Genomic DNA, 19,136 nt, shown 5'->3' with positions numbered 1-19,136 from the left:
GGGCTGGAGGCATTTCACTCTACATCACTCTAAGGGAACAGAGGAGGAGTAGGATAAGGGTACGGCTAGAGAGCTATGAGAATTGGTCGTCTAGAGCAACTAGAGCCAGAGAGTAAAAGGAAGTTTCTGGGGGCGATAAAATAGCTTAAAGGAATAATGTACAGACAAAGGTATGGTAGGATGTGAATACAGTGGAGGTAAACCTAGGTATTGAGTGATGATGAGAGAGATATTGTCTCTAGAAACATCATTGAAACCAGGTGATGTCATCGCATATGTGGGTGGTGGAAACTGAGAGGTTGGATATGGTATAGTGAGCAGGCTCGAGTCTCTACAGTGAGATAAGCAATAAACACTAACCAGAAACAACAATGGACAAGGGATATTTACATTAAGGAGAGGCATGCTTAATCGAGTTTGATCATAAGGGTCCAGTGAGTAGAGTTGGTTGGGGTCACGGCGATCCAGACAGTAGGCCGGGTAGAGGCTATCGGTAGCAAAGAGCATAGGATGGAGGTCTAATTGTAGATACCTCGTGCGTGTTCCGTCGGTAGGTTAGTGGGGTTCCGTGTGGTAGAGGGGATCAATCCAAATTGGCAAAAATAGATATAGTGGCCAAGAAAAAAAATAATAATAATAATAATAAAATAATTGTCCGATATACTTATTCAGAATAGCAGCCGATAAGACAGCTAACGATTAGCGGGCCCCAGATGAGCGTTCAGGTAACGTCGGGACGGGGGTGCCAGTTGGATAACTCCCTCGGGCAGATACGTCGGCAGTCAGTCGTGAAGGCCCGGTGGGGCTCCGTATCTGCAGCAACAACAAAAAAACGGGTCCGGATAGGTGACTGTAGCCAGGAATGGCTGATGGAGCTCCTCAGCTAGCTCCGGAATTTACTTTGCTCCGGGATCGACGTAAGCCAATAGACACAGCGTTTGCAGCTAGCTGCGTGCAAATAAGCTAGCTAGCTAGCTAGCTGCGGCTGAAATCCGGTGATGAAGTAGAAAGGAAAAAAATCCGGTGATGTGGTAGTGAAAAAGCAGTCCTATATGCTCTGGTTTGATATCGCGCTTGCAGACTGGCAGGTATTGCCCGAGCTGAAGCTGGCTGGTGTCCGAGTTAAGGGTGAAGACGCGAGCAGTGGTAACTGACTACTAGCTAGTTTATCTGGCTAGCTTCTGATTGGGGTTACGGTTCTAAAGTATAAAGAAATAGCAGATCCGTACCACATTGGGTGAGGCGGAATGTATATTCGTTTCAGAAATTAAAATATATACGAAATGCATACGAAAAAAAAAAAGAGGACTATTTACACGCGACAAGACAAACACACGTCCGACTGCTACGCCATCTTGGAAATAATACATATGGCATAGGATTATGATTAACTGAAGCTATGACAGTATTGATAGTCGAGCAAGAATTGAGTACGAGGCAGTTTAATTTGGGAACGATTTTTTACAAAGTGAAAAAAGCGCCCCCATATTGACAAAAGGTTTTCACAACCCGGCCATCCTACAATCTAAGCTTGATGCCCTCAATCTCACCAAATTATACAATGACATACCAGGTACACTCCAAATCCGTAAACACGGGCACCCTCAAGATGTCATCCTAACTAACTCGCCCTCCAAATACACCTCCAAATACACCTCCTCGCTGTTTTCAATCACAGATCTCAGCGATCACTGCTATTGCCTGCCTCCGTAATGGTTGTCTGGCGACCAAACGACCACTGTCAAACGCTCCCTAAAACACTTCTGTGAGCAGGCCTTTATAACGCTGGCATGACATTGACCTGGAATGACATTGACTCATCTCCGTCAGTAGAGGATGCCTGTTATTCTTTTAAAAGTGCCTTCCTCACCATCTTAAACAAGCATGCCCCATTCAAGAAATGTAGAACTAGGAACAGATATAGTCCTTGTTTCACTCCAGACCTGTCTGCCCTTGACCAGCAAAATAACATCCTGTGGCGTTCTGCATTAGCATCGATAGCCCCTGTGATATGCAACTTTTCAGGGAAAGTTAGGAACAAATATACACAGGCAGTTAGGAAAGCAAAGGTAGCTTTTTCAAACAGAAAGATTTGCATCCTGTAGTACTAACTCAAAAAAGGTCTGGGACACTGTAAAAGTCCATGGAGGATAGAAGCACCTCCCTCCAGCTGCCCCACTGCACTGAGACTAGGGTAACATGTCACCACTGAAAACCCTCCACAACAACCCGCCAAAGGCCCCACCATTTCTCCTTCACCCAAATCCAGATGCTGATGTTCTGAAAGAGCTGCAAAATCTGGACGCTACAAAATCAGCCGGGCTAGACAATCTGGACCCTCTCTTTCTAAAATTATCTGCCGAAATTGTTGCAACCCCTATTACTAGCCTGTTCAACCTCTCTTTCGTATCGTCTGAGATTCCCAAAGATTGGGAAGCTGCCGCGGTCATCCTCCTCTTCAAAGGGGTGACACATCTATACCAACTGCTACAAACCTATATCTATCCTATCCTGTCTTTCTAAGGTCTTCGAAAGCCAAGTTAAAAAACAGATTAACCGACCATTTCGAATCCCATCGTACCTTCTCCGCTATGCAATTTGGTTTCAGAGCTGGTCATGGGTGCACCTCAGCCACGCTTGAAGGTCTAACGACATAATAACCGCCATCAGATAAGAGACATTACTGCGCAGCCGTATTCATCGACCTGGCCAAGGCTTTCGACTCTGTCAATCACCACATCTTATTGGCAGACTCGAGCAGCCTTGGTTTCTCAAATGATTGCCTCGCCTGGTTCACGCAACTACTTCTCTGATAGAGTTCCGTGTGTCAACTCGGAGGGCCTGTTGTCCGGACCTATGGCAGTCTCTATGGGGGTGCCACAGGGTTCAGAGCCTCGGGCCGACTCTCTCCTCTGTATACATCAATGATGTTGCTCTTGCTGCTGGTATTCTCTGATTACACTCTACGCAGACGACCAACCATTCTGTATACTTCTGCCCTCTTTGGACACTGTGTTAACTAACTCCAGACGAGCTTCAATGCCATACAACTCTCCTTCCGTGGCCTCCAACTGCTCCTTTAAACGCAAGTAAAACTAAATGCATGCTCTTCAACTGATACTGCTCGCGCCGTCAGCATCACTACTTCTGGACGACTCTGACTAGAATATGTGGGACAACTACAAATACCTAGGTGTCTGGTTAGACCTTCATCCAGACTCACATTAAGCATCTCCAATCCAAAATTAAATCTAGAATCGGCTTCCTATATTGCAACAAAGCATCCTTTCACTCATGCTGCCAAACATACCCTCGTAAAACTGACCATCCTACCGATCCTCGACTTCGGTGATGTCATCTATAAAAATAGCCTCCAACACTCCACTCAACAAACTGGATGCAGTCTATCACAGTGCCATCCGTTTTGTCACCAACGCCCCATACACTACCCACCATTGCGACCTGTACGCTCTCGTTGGCTGGCCCCGCTTCATACTCGTCGCACAACCCACTGGCTGCAGGTTATCTACAAGTCTCTGCTGGGTAAAGCCCCGCCTTATCTCAGCTCACTGGTCACCATAGCAGCACCCACTCATAGCACGCGCTCCAGCAGGTATGTCTCCACTGTCACCCCCAAAGCCAATTCCTCCTTTGGCTGCCTCTCCTTCCAGTTTCTGCTGCCAATGACTGGAACGAACTACAAAAATCTCTGAAAGTGGAAACACTTATCTCCCTCACTAGCTTTTAGCACCAGCTGTCAGAGCAGCTCACAGGTTACTGCACCTGTACATAGCCCATCTATAATTTAGCCCAAACAACTACCTCTTCCCCTACTGTATTTATTTATTTATTTTGCTCCTTTGCACCCGTTATTTTATTTTCTACTTTGCACATTCTTCCACTGCAAATTACCATTCCAGTGTTTTACTTGCTATATTGTATTTACCTCGCCACCATGGCCTTTTTTGCCTTTACCTCCCTTATCTCACCTATTTGCTTCACATTGTATATAGACTTATTTTTCTACTCATATTATTACTGTGATCTGTATGTTTTGTTTATTCCATGTGTAACTCTGTGTTGTTGTATGTGTCGAATTGCTATGCTTTATCTTGGCCAGGTCGCAGTTGACATGCAATGAGAACTTGTTCTCAACTAGCCTACCTGGTTAAATAAAGGTGAAATAAAAATAAAAATAAAAAACCAGCCTTGCCATATGGACACATTGATAGCCTACACCATGATCCATGCCAGGTAACCAAATTAGCGCATGGAACTCAGAGATAGCCTATAGACCAATGCAGCAGTAGATCTATAACTTCCATTGTCAACTAAGTAAAATACATAGGCCTCAAGCCTACAAAATAAAAACATTTGAAAATATCCTGATGAAAATTCAGGTTATTTCACTATTGCTAGTGAAGTGCAACATTGCATGAAGTCGGCAGGTTGGCGTGCTCAGGCACGTGCTCACTCAATGTTATTAGTACAGAGAATGCGCACATTTCATTACTCACATGCAGCACTCCAAACAAAAGACATGGGGAAATTATACTCCTAAATTATGGTTATGAAAAAAAGCAGGTTGTGAACTCTGCAAACATGGGTTGCACTCAGAGAATGAGAATGGTAAATGACTGTAATACATGCATAAACAGAAATGAATGTAACCAATGAGGGTGATTAATGGTACATTTTACTATGCCTACTGGTTACCACACTACCAGTCAAAAGTTTTAGAACACCTACTCATTGAAGGGTTTTTCTTTTTTTTTACTATTTTCTTCATTCACAGAATAATAGTTAAGACAACAAAATACTATGAAATAACACATAGGAATACTTTTCCAACAGTCCACATATGCTGAGAACTTTGGTTGCTTTTCCTTCATCTGCAGTCCGACTCATCCCAAACCATCTTAATTTGGTTGAGGTTGGGGGATTGTGTAGACCAGGTCATCTGATGCAGCACTGCATCACTCTCCTTTCTTGGTCAAATAGTCCTTACACAGCCTGGAGGTGTGTTGGGTCACTGTCCTGTTGAAAACAAATGATAGTACTACTAAGCCCAAACCAGATGGGATGAACGTATCGCTGCAGAATGCTGTGGTAGCCATGCTGGTTATGGGTGCCTTGAATTCTAAATAAATCACAGTGTCGCCAGCAAAGTACCCCAAACATAACACTCCACGCTTTACGGTGGGACATACACATGCAGAGATCATCCGTTCACAAAGATATGGCGGTTGGGACCAAAAATGTCAAATTTGGACTCTAGACCAAAGGACACATTTCCACCGGTCTAATGTCCATTGCTCATGTTTTTGGCCCAGTAATTCGACCATGAAGGCTGATTCACACAGTCTTGATGTTGAGACGTCTGTTACTTGAACTCTGTGAAGCATTTATTGGGCTGCAATTTTTGAGGCTGTATCTCTAATGAACTTATCCTCTGCAGCAGAGGTAACTCTTGGTCTTCCATTCCTGTGGCGGTCCTCATGAGAGCCAGTTTCATCATAGTGCTTATTGTTTTTTGAGACGGCATTTGAATAAACTTTTTAAAGTTCTTGAAATGTTTCATATTGACTGACCTTCATGACTTAAAGTAATGAAGGATTGTAATTTCTATTTTCTATTTGAGCTGTTCTTGCCATAATATAGACTTGGTCTTTTACCACAAATTAACTTTTAACAGGAATACCTGTTAATTGAAAATGCATTCCAGGTGACTACCTCATGAAGCTGGTTGAGAGAATGCCAAGAGTGTGCAAAGCTGTCATCAAGTCAAAGGGTGGCTACTTTGAAGAATCTATTTCTGTAACACTTTTTTGGTTACTACATGATTCATGTGTTATTTCATAGTTTATGTCTTCTCACTAATTTTCTACAATGTAGAAAATAGTACAAATAAAGAAAAACCCTGACATGAGTAGGTGTTCTAAAATGCTTGACTGGTCGTGTATGTAATAGTTTTAGACAATTTTTTTAAACAATCAAAGGGCAAACAATTCACACAATGAATGTACAAGAATTGCTGGGAGACAGCGAAGCACAGAGKGCTGAGTGCATGTATTTTGGAGAGAGATGCCCATATCTTCGCCACACACCCCTCCCCTTCTTTTTGTTTCAACATTTTAAATTATACTCAAGACACATTATCTTCACAGATTTTAGATGCTTTTCACTGGCAGCCTCAACTCAATAATCAGCTAGGCCTATTACGCTGCCCAAATTGCTGGCTTCCCAAATGGGTATAAGAAGCTAATGATCCACTAAGTCAAGCTCTCTGGTAAAGTATTTTGAATGTTTTTATTTAGACAGGAGTAATTAGTTTCATTTGGCAAAACATCAATTTACTTTAGGGTAAGCCAACATCTGAACAGTGCACTCGCCCAACTTTCCTTTCTAATTCGCTAGTGTCTGAAACCAGAGATCTGTATACAATGACCTGATGCACATGTCTCCTCCCTAACAACGCCAGTCATTGTCACAAAGACAGGAATGAAGACGACAAGCCTAGGTCTGCATATTACGCCCACAGAAACCTATTGGACTTATTCGGGACAGATTTTGGCAAGAGTGAACCCTCTCGCGAGCTAAACAGCATCGCTCTGTCTTCTATATGTAGAACATGTATCTGAAGCTGTCTGGCCAGAAACAGTATGACATGACATACTTCTTTTGTCCAGACAGTATCAGATACATGATCAACACATACGGAGACAGAGGGGCGCTGTTTCACTCGCTCAGATTCTTTATCTGAGATTGATGCGTCTCTGTCAGTGCGCATCTCGGTCAAATAAATTATCAATATTTAATTTGGACGGGCAAGGGCTCATGGTTAGGGCCCGCAGGTAGCCTAGTGGTTAGAGCGTTGGGCCAGTAACCGAAAGGTTGCTAGATCAAATCCCTGAGCTGACAAGGTCAAAATCTGTCATTCTGCCCTTGAACAAAGCAGTTAACCCACTATTCCTAGGACATCATTGTGAATAAGAATTTGTTCTTAACTGACTTGCCTAGTTAAATTTGAAATATTGCTGGCCCTGCATGCATGGCTTGAGAGAGTTGGTCGCTGGACGAGTGRGTGTAGCTAGCTACTTAGTTTAAACATCAACAGTATAACACTTGATTTAGCCTACATAATCATCATCAATATTTGGTCTGGTTGCCTGACGCTCAGCAGAGAAAGGCAGAAAGACACAGAGAGGTAAATCACAATCAGTAAAAGAAATCAAGCTAGCTAACTAGCAGATTTACATCAATGACGAGCCGATAGCCTGCCCTCTTTCCCCATTTGTTTTTCATTTTGAGCAACTGCCCCTGAAAGATCTGTGCATGGCCCTGCTAAACCCTAACCTAATCATAACCATAACACTAAATGCAGGGTCATTATTGGTCATTGTCAGAGTCAATACTGTATATTAACAGATGCAGTATATTGACAACTGTGTCATCATGTACAAAACGTGAGTAATGATGATATAATCCATTGTAAATAGCAGGTCTGGTCATACTCATCATCCATTGAGTCATTGACACAAGAAGGCACAAACAAGACAGTTCAGAAGGGGTGTAACCTACATGAGCTAAGTGGATTCTAATGTTTATCAAACGCATCTGTTGAATAACATCCCAGTCCTTGATCTGTGGTCTCGCCAACTCCATTGCTCTCATCAAACCAAACATTGAGCTCAATGTATTATGATAGCAGTGTAATCACTTCCTGTCTCCCTCTGGCCCTGAACACACCCAGTGTCTTTATCACAGGAAGGCAGTGTGACAAAGTGACATTGGGACAACCACAGACTTGGGAGGGATAGACAACCACAATGCAGGAAGCAAAATGTAACACGCAACACAACCAAAAGAAACTCAATCTCCAACTGATCACTCCCATCTTTGACAAAGACTACTCCCAATATGGAAATTGAGACGGTAGAGATGGTGACAAATTAGAAAAAAGTGCATCAAGCTGCTACATGGAGATACATAGCTAGAGTCATTCAGCCTTTTAGAACCTCCAAATCAACCACTCCCTGTATGTCTAATAATACCATGGGATGGATGGCAGGAGGTGACACAATAAAATGAGAACAAAATGTTTCTTTTGCAAGCAGATAGAGGACCAAGCAATGATGTTCTACTGACAGTATGACTAGAGTGATAAGGCCAGTAAGTGGGCTACTGTGTACAGATTAACTAAATCCTGTGTTCTCTGTTCATTTCCCAACAGTGAAAGAACCCTGATGACCAACAAGGGTTCAGTTCTACTATGGGATCCCCCTCATTCTTCTTCAGGCTCTTCCTCTTCATCATCATCATCTGCCTGGTCCCTCTCCTGTTCTTTCTAAGTGTGTATAGGTGGGGTCTATACTCTGACAGAAGCCACATTGTCACAGGGAACCTCACCATCCTCCTGTGGCATTGGCCCTTCGGCCCATCCTACAGCCTGAAGGGAGACGTGTGCTGGGACAGGTACCGTATCACTGGCTGCCGCCTGGTGGACCAGCGCTCCCTCTACCCCAGCGCTGACCTGGTGGTCTTCCACAACAGAGAGCTGATGACGGGCCAGGAGCGGCTGCCCTTCCACCTCGACCGGACAAGGCACCAGAAGTGGGTCTGGCTCTCCCTGGAGTCCCCTGACAACAATGGAGACCTGAAGCCCTTCAATAACGTGTTCAACTMTACCATGTCCTACCGCCGTGATGCCGATTTCACCATACCATATGGAAAGCTGGTGCCGAGGGACAGAGATACTGGTAATTACAGTAGGACAGAAGACGTCATTCCTAAAAATAAGTCCCCTCTGGCCTGCTGGGCGGTTAGTAACTACAACCCCCGGCAAAAGAGGAGCTTGGTTTACAATAGCCTGAAGGAAAGCGTCGAAGTGAAGGTGTATGGGCAATGGGTTGGGAGAGTACTGGCCCCKAGCAACTTGCTGCCCACCATCTCACGCTGCTACTTCTACCTGGCCTTCGAGAACTCCATCTCCAAGGATTACATCACTGAGAAGCTCTGGCGGAARGCTTACCAGGCAGGGGCGGTGCCTGTGGTTCTGGGMCCGCCTCCAAATGACTACATAGCTGTGGCCCCGCCCAACTCCTTCATCCACATTGAGAACTTTAKCTCCACTAAGGAGCTGGGGAACTATCTCAGCCAGCTAGTACTAGACAAGGAGAAATATGCTGGGTACTTTGCGTGGAGGCGTAGCCATCAAGTGAAAATGTACACAGACTGGAGGGAGAGGCTTTGTAGCATCTGCCCCKAGTATCACATCCTGCCTGCTCAGAAGGTGTACCGTGACCTGGAGGCCTGGGCCAAGTGGGGACACCAAGTCCGCTGACAGATCCTRAAAGGCTTTCTGCATCCCAAATGAGCTCCTATTRCAGTGCATTACTTTTGAACAGGTCCCATAAGTACACCACCTTGTAAAAATGTACAGCTTCAGAAGCGTCAGTCATCTATGATCAGTGCTTTTCACATGCATGGACATGTTTCAARGAGTCAGTAAACCACAGAACTTTCCTGTGTGTTATATTCCCACCCTCTGCCAATAKCCAGTGTTCCTATTTTCCTTCCCCACTCCCAGCAAAATGACTTGAGAAATGGCTCTTTGACCATTTTAATTGATATCACAGTAAGGTACTTAAACAGCAGAATTGAACCAAAGCAATGTGTTACAGTACCAAAGCATACTCAGTGCAGAAGTTACAGGAAAGGGGAATATACCAATCCAAACATTAACGACACTTGTATAATGCGTGGATATGAGATTGACAATACTTATTGCAAGGCGTTCACTGTAAAGCATAACACCGGCGACGTAAAAACCTTAACTGAGAACCAAAGCGCAAAACGTAAATTGTCAACTTGGAGTAATTGTAACTACACAGGAGGTTGGAATGGAAAATAAAGTAAAGTATTTAAATGCYTGGTGGAAAATATACAGATAACATCTTTAGGTTTCCCCAGAGAAATAGCCAGTTTCAATAAATTATCAGATAGGCTTTCATTTATAAACATAYGATTGCYTAAAAACATGTCACAAGAGATCGGAGTCAGAAGAGGAAATGACTTTAAATACACATTAAGGCACGAGATTGTGACATGGTCATTTTTAGAAAGATCAAAGCAACRATTATAGGATTGAYGAAGTCAACAGTGACAAACAATTTTAGGTCACTGWCGATCACAAGAAACACTGGTTGAGGGGCAGTACTCAYTGCCCCACTCGACAGACATCCTGCCGTTTGTCCCCTTGGTGCAACATGAACTACGGTTCCAGTTTTAAAATAATAAAAATCACTTAAGTTAGTCAGTGTACAACAGATGAAAAAGACATTCATGGGTAACAAAACATACCAGAATTCTCAGCAAGACAAGTAAACTGTATTTGTGMCATACTTCCACTATGAAAGTACTCCTTCTGAACAAGACAAAGAATACTTATAGAAACTCTAGATAAGACAACTGTCACCTGAAAATAGCTAGCCACTGGAGGATAAGACGGGACAATGATATTCAAGATAAAGAAATAAAAAATATCAAAAGGTCAGACAACAAAACCACAACTTTGTGCAAAGCCATCTCATACTGGATTCAGAGCCGATGGGCAAACCCTCCCCATCCCTTAAATAGTCATGATGCTGGCTGGGGRGTCGACCGTTGTGCAGATGACTCGCAGCTGAACTGGGTGGGAGYCAAGGCACAACAGATGAAAAGTCAACATGTAGCAGAGACAAGGCAGTGTCAAGATTCCCTGGCCTTAAAGACACCAGGAAGTTCCAGCTTTGAGCCATTTATTTACTGGCCTACAAGCCCCCGCTCACTTGACTTGCTCTCTGTGGTCCAGAGGGACTAGGGTGTGGTAGAACTGCATATGGAGGACAACAGCCTGGGTTGGTGGGGACTGAAGGACTAAAGAGAGGTAGCCATGTTGGGTGGGGAAGGGAAGAGGTGGCCACATGGCCCGGGCTGGTTTGGAGAACTGGAACCTGTTTAGCTTGTCAGGTGACCCACCAGTCCAGGGTGCAGSGCCTGCTTAAAGACATCTGGCCTCTGGAGGGGGGGCATGTAGAAGGTGGGGCCCCCAGGGTGGCTGGAGAGAGAGTACCCCTGCCCAGGCAGGGGGGAGTGAGCCATGTGCGGGGGAGGGGGGCTCTGCTCATAGTACTGTCCTTCACACTCCTCATCGAATGGAAGGGCCAGGCGCTTGCCCTTCTGTCTGCGGTTACAGAACCACACACGCACCACCTGCCAAAAACATAAGTCACATGCTGACCAAAAAGTATTTCCACACCTCTTATATTAGAAATACAGAACTTAATAGGGTCGGAAGTTAACAGCACTWAGATTCAAACCATGTCAACACAAGCAAGAAGGCATTTCCATAAATGCATGTAAGAGGAACTTAAAAGCCATGCAGGGTTGAGGAAGTAAAAGGCAGTAAGTGATGGCCAGCTGTATGGGACTCACATCTCTCTCCAGACACAGGTCATCAGCAATGTGTGTGATCTCCTGGGTGTTCGGTTTGGGACACTTGACAAAGTAGGACTCCAGAGCCGTGCGCACCGACCCCTCCAGACTGGTCCTCCGCTTCCTCTTCCTGGTGTCCACAAATACCCGCTCGATCTTGTACATCTGGGGACAAACATGAAATTACATTTAGACTGGGACATGGCAGTGTGCTTTGGTCCATTCCAGAGGTGGTAATACTATGGTGCCCCTCAACCTCCCCTATTCAGCTTTTGCATTATTTACATTTACATTTAAGTCATTTAGCAGACGCTCTTATCCAGAGCGACTTACAAATTGGAATATTTAATGGTGAACATTGTCTAATAAATATTACCTTGGTTGCTCATGGAAATGTATGCATTTTCTATCCTCAAGATGGCATCCTACACTCCACAAACCTGACGCCTTWCCAGCAGATGGGTTTCTAAACTACAACCAACACATACTCACATCCTGGGGGTTGTCCGAGGTCTCAGCCTCATTCAGCCATCTCCGGAGCAGGGGCTTCAGCTTGCACATGTTCTTGAAACTAAGCTGGAGCGCTTCAAAGCGGCAAATTGTAGTCTGGCTGAACATCTTGCCTAAACAGAGAACAAGTTGTCATCAGTAGTTGAAGTCACTGCGACTACAGTACATTCAGTGAAGGAAAAGAATATTGCTTCAACTCATTTGAGGAAACTGTAGTCCAAGTCAATTTAAATGAGACACTCAGCACGTTCAGAGGGCAAAGAATTGCATACACCAACTCAATGGCACAGAAGGGAAATGTTATGTATGGATAGTATTCAACACAGCAGGAAAACTCACCATAAAGGTTGCCTAGGGCCAGGCCTACATCTGCTTGTGTGAAACCCAGAGTAATACGCTTGTGCTTCAGCTCCTTGGCAAACTGTTCCAGCTCCTCAGTTGAAAGGTTCTCCTGTTAGAGGCAAAATTACTAACACATTAGGAAACATTTCACAACGCTCTCTTTGAATGAAAAGACAAGTTGCAGTGTAAACGCATAATAGCACAATGACTATTYGATAACAGTACATAGGCCCGTTTGACTCACCTCCTCTTCCGAGTCACTACACCCGCCGCTGGAGGAACCACTGCTCCGGGTAGAGGTTTGCGCCTGGGGCGCTTGGGCAGTTTGGCTTGTGTTCCCGTTGAAGAACGTAACCCCGGGTAACCCATTACTYGGGGGTGAGGGCGAGAGAGATGGGGACGATGAAGACGATGTTGAGGGTATGGAGTTGAGGTTTTGAGTATTGGTATTCGCAGCCGTGGTGTGGGGAAAGCCGGGCCAAAACGACGAGTTCCATGGGGTCGAGTAGTAAACCCCGTGAGCTACAGCAGACGAAGGTGGAGTTGGATAATGTTGAATCTTTTGCCCATACTCGTCATTGACATCCTTCTCGAGCTTTATTTCGGACATCTTGACTTGTTCCCTGGTTTCGGTGTTAGGTTGGCTCAGGTTTGTGGGGTGGMTAGCCGCTGCGACCCCTGCTACTTGGCCGGTGTACTCCGGAGCGGCGATAGGACACCAGTGTTTGGGTTGGCAAAAGTCACCGGCGTGCAAGTCGGGGGCCCTATAGTCACCAGTGCCCGGTGGGAATGGCAAAAAGGTRTGATTGGTTGTTGGAGGCATCCCATTATATGCGGCCTTGTTGAAGAGAAGACTATGATGTTGTAGAACGCCGTGTGGGATCTGGAGCGACGCGCCTCCAAACCCCTCTTGACTCAAGGCCTGGGCGTACATGGCCCGGCTGAAGTCATCAGGCCGGCTGTTGCACTCCGAAGTAGGGCTCTGGGGTCGCTCCGACATTCTCCTTGGTTTGATRTTCTTCGTAAAAGTTCAGGTGATATTCAATGACGCTTGCCGTTTCGAAATAAACCTTTTCAGAAATGCAAGCAGTTTGTTGSCTATGTGCGAGATACCCATCAACTGTAGTCCATTGAATTTCGAGTTTACCACCACCTACTTCACCTTCAAACTCTAACGCCCGTCTCACAACAAACACTCCAGCTCCACAGGTTTTTTTTGAATCATCTGGCGCTAGAGGTTGCGATGTTAATTGCCTTGCCTCCCATTGGCCGCGAGAGACAATCACGCACAGCTGATGGTAAATTTGTGAATGAACTTGATTTTTTTTTTWAATTCCCCGTGTTAAAATAGTGGGCGTGCTTTCCCATTCGAAACTTTGGAGAAACTTTTTTTTTAACGACTCAATATAGACTGTTCCTCTTCCTGAGATAAAATGTGAATAATGCAAGCGCAGGTATGCAAAACTCCTGTAAGCAATTAAAGGAAATTATCTTGGAAAAAGTTAGGCTATATGTAGTTCACGGATTCAATGTTGATCCATTTAGTATGTTTACATCACGAATCAGTAGGATATTCAGGGACTGAAGCTAAAGTATCTGATATGCATGGAGCATTGTGTGGACTTTGTTTAAAAACTTTACCTTAACGAGCTTTCCTTGGTATACTTGCAACCAGATGCATTTAAACAGCAGAATGAAATATTTTGACTATTACTCATTAGAAAGAATGTATAGGTCAAATTGMGATCAAATCAACAATCACATTTCAACAACGTCTTGGGAAACTTGCTGATCATGCTCGATTTTCATGCTTCACTCACATGATATCTATTTTATATTAGAATATCAAGCAATATAGAAAGATTAGTAGGCCTAAATGCATTTTTCTTAGCCTATAACCTAAAAATAAACTGTTATTTGTCACATGCTTCGCAAACAACAGGTGTAGACTAACAGTGAAATGCTTATTTACGGYCGTTCCCAACAACGCAGAGAGAAAAACAAAATATAAAAATTATAACAGGAGGAATAAATACACAATGAATAACGATGACAGGYTGATAAACAGTAACAGCAGCGTATGTGATGAGTCACAGGAGTTATTGCAAAAASGGTCACTGCAGATAGTCCGGGTAGCTTATTAGCTATTGGTTAACTATTTTACTAGAATCCCATTCGATCAAAATCTCAAAATAGCATAGGCCTATCTATTTTCAATTGTGTTTTACATGGTTCTGAAATAAAATGTCAATAAAATCGTTGAAGGAGAATCTATATATATATTTTAATTGGAAATTATAACTGACTCTAAACGCATTTTCTTTGAGCTTTAGGCTTCTACACACAACACACTGGCCTTATGTGACCCTCATGCGTTATATGTCTATCTTTGATATAGACCTAGTGAAGTTAACTGCTAAATCATTCGATTCATGTTTTGTCTAATTGTACAATATCTGGACCATCCTTTTGGCTGAGAGACAAGGCCTATAATGMGATGGCGCAATTACATGGATATCTGAGATAAACTGAGAATGACTTGTGTTTCAGGGGGGGGGGGAGTCAGTGAGTCTATAAATTAGAAGCAGTCTTACGACATTTCAAAGTAGACAATTAACTCTAAACGAATGATTCACATAATGGTTGAACTTCGCCCAAGAGTGACAACTTTACGCACAATTTACACACACAAGCCGATTTTTGCCCATAGAAAATCAAGACAACGCAGAGGATATTCATAAAACAACTAAAAGCATCCAGGTGAACTTCTACTATAGCCTTGATTGGTGTATTGAAAATAGTGGAGCGCCATCGCACCGATACAGATGCGCACCCCCAGAGCGAGTCGTTGGTACAGATTGTGGCAGGAAGACGCACCACGGGACSGAGTGGGGGTGTCATTGTGCGACTTGGCCCGGAGGCACCCCGCGGCTTTCAGACCCGGAGTAGCGATGGCGCGACCATTAACTTCTTTACAGACACGAACAATAAGTCGCAGCCCTTTGATTCCGCCCCACACACACCCACCCCCTACCCTGAAACAAACACTCTCCAAGGTTTCGACCAAGCCACAGTCCAGAGAGTGACGTATTTGATGGGGTGGGTGGTTGATGTGACACGAGAGTTATGGCAGTTATGGAATAGCATGTTTTATCATCGTTTTTGTTTCGAATTCTAAGCCACCACCCCACTCAATACTACCGGATGATTGTGTCCCTTCTCTATCCAACCTATCCACCTTCAAACACACTGACCCGGCAGATTGAACCAGGAGAGCGGTGCTCTCTCGTTCTCCCCATCTCGCCCWATTACAAAGCCAGGGAGAGGGGACCTTGGAGGCAACAGGAGCCAGTGAAATGCTTAAAAGACATCAAACCCCAGATACTYGCATTGTCCTGTGCCATGGACTTGGGAGGGAATTGTCATGCTAAACGTTGACACTTAGGGTGAAAGTGGGACGGGGTAAGAGGTACAGTGAGGGGGAGGGAGGGTGATCAGGGATTAGCCAAAAGTCAAAGCTGTAAAGATGGTTAATGGTACTGTACACTTCAACACTCACAGAGACAACTCAGACATATCGAGTCTGCACCATGTCCAAATAAGCTCCCTGTACTACAGTGTATTCTAAATGAAAGTAATGCATTATCAGCCATAAGGAGGTGTAAGGGAGAGTCACACATATCTGTGTGTGTAAACAATGTAGTTCAGACACACAGTCACCACTCACCAATGACCCATCCAGGGTGACTGAGAGTGACAATGGAGTATACCGGTACAGCCTGGTTTCAAATATTTAAACCAATATGCTTTAAGTTCATTGCCATAATACTTTAGTTTGTCTCGAATATTTGTTTATATTGCCATCATCCCCTTCTGACTCCATCAGTGGAGAGATTTCATACATTTTTGTCAGTTAGCAGACAGTCTTTTTTAGAGCAACTAGGGTTAAGTGCCTTGCTCAAGGACACATTGATAGATTTTTCACCTTGGTGATTCAAACCAACGACCTTTCAGTTACTGGCCCAATGTTAACCGCTAGGCTACCTGCCACCCCATACAGATTGGCTTGCCCAGAAACACTTGTTTATTTGTCCTGGGTGTCTGAGAGGTCACTGTGCACCAGGCCATCACAGGGGGATGGTGTATAGGTACTGTATATACACATAACTTCTTATTCAGGCCAGGAGTTTTTCTTGATCAGGAATGACCCTTAGTTTAAGCCTATATACAACAACTAGGCCTTGGAGTTTTCCTGAGCCTTCTSCCTATAGCACCCATAGTAAACCCCCAGTTTTACTCCACAGTCTGCCCACCTCCCCCCTGCCGCCTACCTTCCCCCACAAACAAGACTGATGGCTTTTTGATTTTCTSCCTAACGGCCCTGCCTTTGACACCCACCACCATCCCTCCACCCATCTCAAACTTTCAGCAGTTGACCAATAGCTGTCCCTAACCCAGTCCACGAGGACAATGGGCTTTAACAGCCCTCGGAAGGCAGCTCAATGGGAACAGTTACAAGAGCCCTCATCCCCTCCCCTCCCCACACTTACAACTGCTTTTACACACACACACACACACACACACCACACACACACACACACCACCACACACACACACACCACACACACACACACACACACACACACACACACACACACACACACACACACACAACACAGCACACACACACACACACACACACACACACAGAGAAAAGTTGAGGGGCAGACGGTTGAAGACCAAAGATGACCACAGTCATCCTTGTCCACCAAAGAGAATTGAGAAGTGTCATAGAAGGTGTGATAAAAAATGGTGATGAAAGATGAGAACTAGTGAAACAGTTTTTTATTGGGTGTGGTGTGTGATGTTATACAATACATAAATAGTAAGACAGAGTTGGATGACCGATTCATCCCGCCATGGGGACGCTCAGTTGTCTTATCCCCAGCTCCCAGCCCCTCCCTCTCCAGCCATCCTCCTCTTCATCCTATTTACAATCCTATATACAATCCCACACAGCTTAATTTGGCCTTTTTGTGCGGAGTCCATTTCAGTCCTTTAAAGAGCAACATACTTGAGAGATATAGTAGTATTGTAGATTACTTTATCACTGACCTCAACCCAGAGTCTCTCAGAGCGTTTACACTCACTGACACCCCTATCGGATCACAGCAAACTCAATCTACTTGAACAGAGCAATACTCAATCATGAGGCGTCAAAGCCAAAGGAACTYCACAATATTAAGACACGCTATAAATGGAAGGAAAGTATGTGGAAACCTACCAAAAAACAATTAGGCAACAACAAATTCAGTCCCTTTTAGACAACATCCTGGYCAAAACATTTCACTGTAATAGTGAAGGTGTAAACTTGGCAGTAGAAAGCCTAAACAGTATATTTTACCTTTCAGCTTCCCTATCAAATCAAAAGATTTCAAGCAGACAACCTAAGAAAATTAAAAACAATGACAAATGGCTTGATGAAGAATGCAAAAACCTAAGAAAGAAATTGAGAAACCTATTCAACCAAAAACATAGAGACCTATGCATTCACTATGGTGAATCACTAAAACAATACAGAAATACACTACGMAAAAAGAAGGAACAGCACGTCAGAAATCAGCTCAATGTAATTACAGATTCCATAGAATCTAACCACTTCTGGGAAATTTGTAACACACTAAACAAACACCACAAAGAGTCATCGCCAGGCTCCCCTGCTACAGCCGGCTCGTCAGGCTTTCATGCCTTCACCGGATCGCCAGGCTCCCCTGCTACAGCTCGTCAGGCTTTCATGCCTTCACCGGATCGCCAGGCTCCCCTGCTACAGCCGGCTCGTCAGGCTTTCATGCCTTCACCGGATCGCCAGGCTCCCCTGTTCCTCCGGCTCGTCAGGCTCTCATGCCTTCACCGGATCGCCAGGCTCCCCTGCTACAGCCGGCTCGTCAGGCTTTCATGCCTTCACCGGATCGCCAGGCTCCCCTGCTTCCTCCGGCTCGTCAGGCTCTCATGCCTTCACCGGATCGCCAGGCTCCCCTGCTACAGCCGGCTCGTCAGGCTCTCATGCCTCAGCCGGATCCCAGGCTCCCCTGCCTCAGCCTGTCTGTCAGGTTCTGCCGCCACCAGTCGGTGACAGGTTCCCGCACATCAGCAGGGGTGACCGGTCTGCTCCTGATCCCAGCGATCGTCCCTTTGATTGGCGTACTGCGGCTGGAGTCGAACGCGCCGAGGATACCGTCACGTATGCGCTCTCCGGCGCTCTAGGTCGCCATGCTCCGCGCCTCAGCCGGACTGACAGGTTTCCCGAGCCTCAGCAGAGTGACCGGTCCGCTCCTGATCCCCGGGATCGTCATTTCAGTTGGCATCTTGCGGCAGGAGCCGCACGTCACGGAGGGGGTACTGTCACGTGTGCTCCTCTCCGGCCTCTAGGTCACCAGGCTGCTCATTATGGTGCACACCTGTCACCATCATTACGCTCACCTGGACTTTATCACTTCCCTGATTACCTTCCCTATATAAACTCAGCAAAAAAAGAAACGTCCTCTCACTGTCAACTTTGTTTATTTTCAGCAAACCTAGAAACATAAACTGAACAAGTTCCACAGACATGTGATTAACAGAAATTTAATAATGTGTCCCTGAACAAAGGGGGGTCAAAATCAAAAGTTACAGTCAGTATCTGGGGTATAGCCACCGAGCGATGTTGCAGAATTATTATGTCTTTAAGTGACTTTCAACGTTTTGATGATCTCCTCCTTCCATCTGGACGGTGCACCAGAATAATGTATTTCCAGTTGCAGTTCTGTAGA

At 44.9% G+C, this 19,136-nt stretch overlaps 2 protein-coding genes across 2 annotated transcripts in view; one reads left to right on the top strand and one right to left on the bottom strand.

The window, feature by feature from the left end:
* LOC111963956 (alpha-(1,3)-fucosyltransferase 7-like) overlaps window positions 1-11,869 on the top strand; it is a 47,896-nt gene extending 36,027 nt beyond the window's left edge. The window contains exon 2 of the mRNA XM_023987569.2: window positions 8,234-11,869. Coding sequence (XP_023843337.1) covers window positions 8,273-9,343 — 1,071 coding nt within the window. The 5' untranslated portion in view covers window positions 8,234-8,272 and the 3' untranslated portion in view covers window positions 9,344-11,869. The remainder of the gene's footprint in view (window positions 1-8,233) is intronic.
* pou5f3 (POU domain, class 5, transcription factor 3) lies at window positions 9,609-14,847 on the bottom strand. Its single transcript, XM_023987568.2, has 5 exons — window positions 12,572-14,847; window positions 12,325-12,436; window positions 11,968-12,098; window positions 11,476-11,640; window positions 9,609-11,253 (listed from the first exon to the last, which is right to left on the bottom strand). The coding sequence occupies exons 1-5, from the start codon at window positions 13,325-13,327 to the stop codon at window positions 10,999-11,001; spliced, it is 1,419 nt and encodes a 472-aa protein (XP_023843336.1). The 5' UTR covers window positions 13,328-14,847; the 3' UTR covers window positions 9,609-10,998.
* Window positions 14,848-19,136: the final 4,289 nt, after the last annotated feature.

This window comes from Salvelinus sp. IW2-2015, linkage group LG5 (genome assembly GCF_002910315.2).
Source record: "Salvelinus sp. IW2-2015 linkage group LG5, ASM291031v2, whole genome shotgun sequence".
In the NCBI taxonomy this organism is placed as follows: domain Eukaryota; kingdom Metazoa; phylum Chordata; class Actinopteri; order Salmoniformes; family Salmonidae; genus Salvelinus; species Salvelinus sp. IW2-2015.
Note: the sequence above shows the minus strand (reverse complement) of the source record. Positions and strands in the feature narration are given on the sequence as shown.